General features: G+C 45.5%; 1 protein-coding gene across 1 annotated transcript; it reads left to right on the forward strand.

Moving 5' to 3' along the window:
* Positions 1 to 825: 825 nt before the first annotated feature.
* On the forward strand, positions 826 to 1,772 carry LOC114430717 (B2 bradykinin receptor-like). The gene has a single exon (XM_028398681.1). It carries the CDS (start codon positions 826 to 828, stop codon positions 1,768 to 1,770), a length of 945 nt encoding a protein of 314 aa, XP_028254482.1. The 3' UTR covers positions 1,771 to 1,772.
* Positions 1,773 to 2,149: the final 377 nt, after the last annotated feature.

The raw sequence follows: 2,149 nt of genomic DNA on the forward strand, positions 1-2,149 counted from the left end.
TGCCATCCATCGCTCCTACGCTGCTCGCATCTTTACTTTGAACACCCTGTTTACGCCGATGTCCAGCGGTTGGAGTTCTTTGTTAACCCTCCCGGGATTACGGCAAGCTCCAAATTCATCTGCTTTGCCAGGTTTTTTACACCGGCGGTGAGACGGGCGCACGCGGAGTCGCAGATCAGCAGCGAGGGTGATGCGTGAAAAAAACCATCCGGTCTCTTTACATAAACCTCCCTGAGCCACTCTCATTTTCCCCTCGTCCTGACTCCGGCTGGAAATGTTTCTTTTGGCAGTGTCTTCCTCTTAAAAATGACCGTAGGCAAAAGTTTTTGTCCGTTACCATGGCAACCGACAACAACATCGAACGCTGACTTCTCGTGCCCCGTGGTCCGTATTGATACCGTGCTGGTCCCCGTTCTCTCCACAGTTTGGTTCACGGGGATGTCGAAAGTGAGGGGGACCTCATCCGTGCTGGTGATGAGGCTGGGCTGGATGTTTTTGCTGGCAATGTTGTCTCTGCAGTAGACGTGGAAGCTGGCCAGCTTTTCTTTGTAATCTGCTGGAAGTTGCTGCGCCTGTGCTGTAGCGTTCAGCTGATTGGTGAATTGCTGCCAGCATACGTAGTTTATGTATCACGTCCCTGTGTCTGGTACTCAACCCATACATAAGGCGCACCGGATTATAAGGCGCACGGCCGACTTTTGAGAAAGTTTTAGACTTTTAGGTGCGCCTTATAGCTGTGAAAATACGGTAGAGTACTCTTGTGTTACCAACAATGAAAGCTGTCTGCTTTGTTTGCTAAGTTTGCTTCCTCTGTGTCTTCACAGCATGTCTGCCAACCTGAGCAACCAGACTACATATCAGAATGAAACACAGTGTTATGGTGACATATTTTTTTACCTCACAATGATGGAGGTGTCCTTCCTTCCCATCAGTGTGCTGGGAATCATCCTCAATCTGTTTGTGTTGGTGGTTTTCTGCCTCCACAAGAAGGCCTGCACTGCGCCTGAGATCTACTTAAGCAACCTGGCTGCTGCTGACTTTCTTCTGATGTGCTGTTTCCCCTTTGACGTTCTAGTTTTAGCAAACGATTACATGAGTTCTGCCATATGCAAACTGATATCAACTATCATCTACATGAACACCTCCTGCAGCTGTGGCTTCCTTGTTCTGGTTAGCATAGATCGTTATTTGGCACTGGTGCACCCGCTGTCCCATGAAAGACTGCGCAGGCCAATTTGTGCCAAACTGGGATGTGTTCTGGTGTGGACTCTGGGTTTTCTTCTGAATGTTGATGCTATCGTTTACTTTAAAGCAGTACGTGATCCTGAGAATAATGTTACTGAATGTAATAGTGTTTATCCAAGTAGAAGTCATGATGTGCTGTTTAGTGTTCTGTATTCAACATTCACCTTCTTCCTCCCCCTTTGTATTATGTCCTTCTGCACTGTCAACATTCTTCATGTTTTGAGGAACAGGGTAACAGAGAGCTCAAACACTCAGAAAATGGAGCACAGGGCCACCACTCTGGTCCTGGCAGTCCTCCTGGTGTTCATGATCTGCTGGCTGCCAGGCCAAATCGCAAGAGTCATACATTTATTACTTATATATACCCCTAAGGATGAGTGTCTTGTTAAATTATTGCGCCTCATCAGAGTCTTTTCCTTCTTCTTGGGCATTTTCAACAATGCTCTCAACCCAATTCTCTACGTCTTAGTCGGGAAAACTTTCCGCCGAAAAATGAAGGAATTATTCCAGCAGTGCAGAACATAAACAGCAACCACAAGACACACTTCCACATATACAACAGACACAAGTAACAGTTGATGGTGCAAGATTTGGATTTTCCATTAGCTTTCCATGGTCATGATGTTTAATGTCCCCAACAACCATATAACGTCATTGCAGGCATCCTTGTTAAAGTAAAGGGCATCATTAGCAAATAGGACTACATAATAAAATCCACTAAAGGAAAGCTGCACTGTAGTGTAACTGTGAAGCCATAATGGACAGCAAGTACAGTTGCTCATTGGATGAACTCAAATTATGTGCAGGATTTCCATCTGCTATTAAATATGTGTAGCCCAACTCAAAACAGTGGCGAAAAACATCAATCAGGTCTCCAGAGTTTAATTCACCAATACAAAGTGCA

Source organism: Parambassis ranga, unplaced genomic scaffold (genome assembly GCF_900634625.1).
Source record: "Parambassis ranga unplaced genomic scaffold, fParRan2.1 scaffold_27_arrow_ctg1, whole genome shotgun sequence".
Classification (NCBI taxonomy): domain Eukaryota; kingdom Metazoa; phylum Chordata; class Actinopteri; family Ambassidae; genus Parambassis; species Parambassis ranga.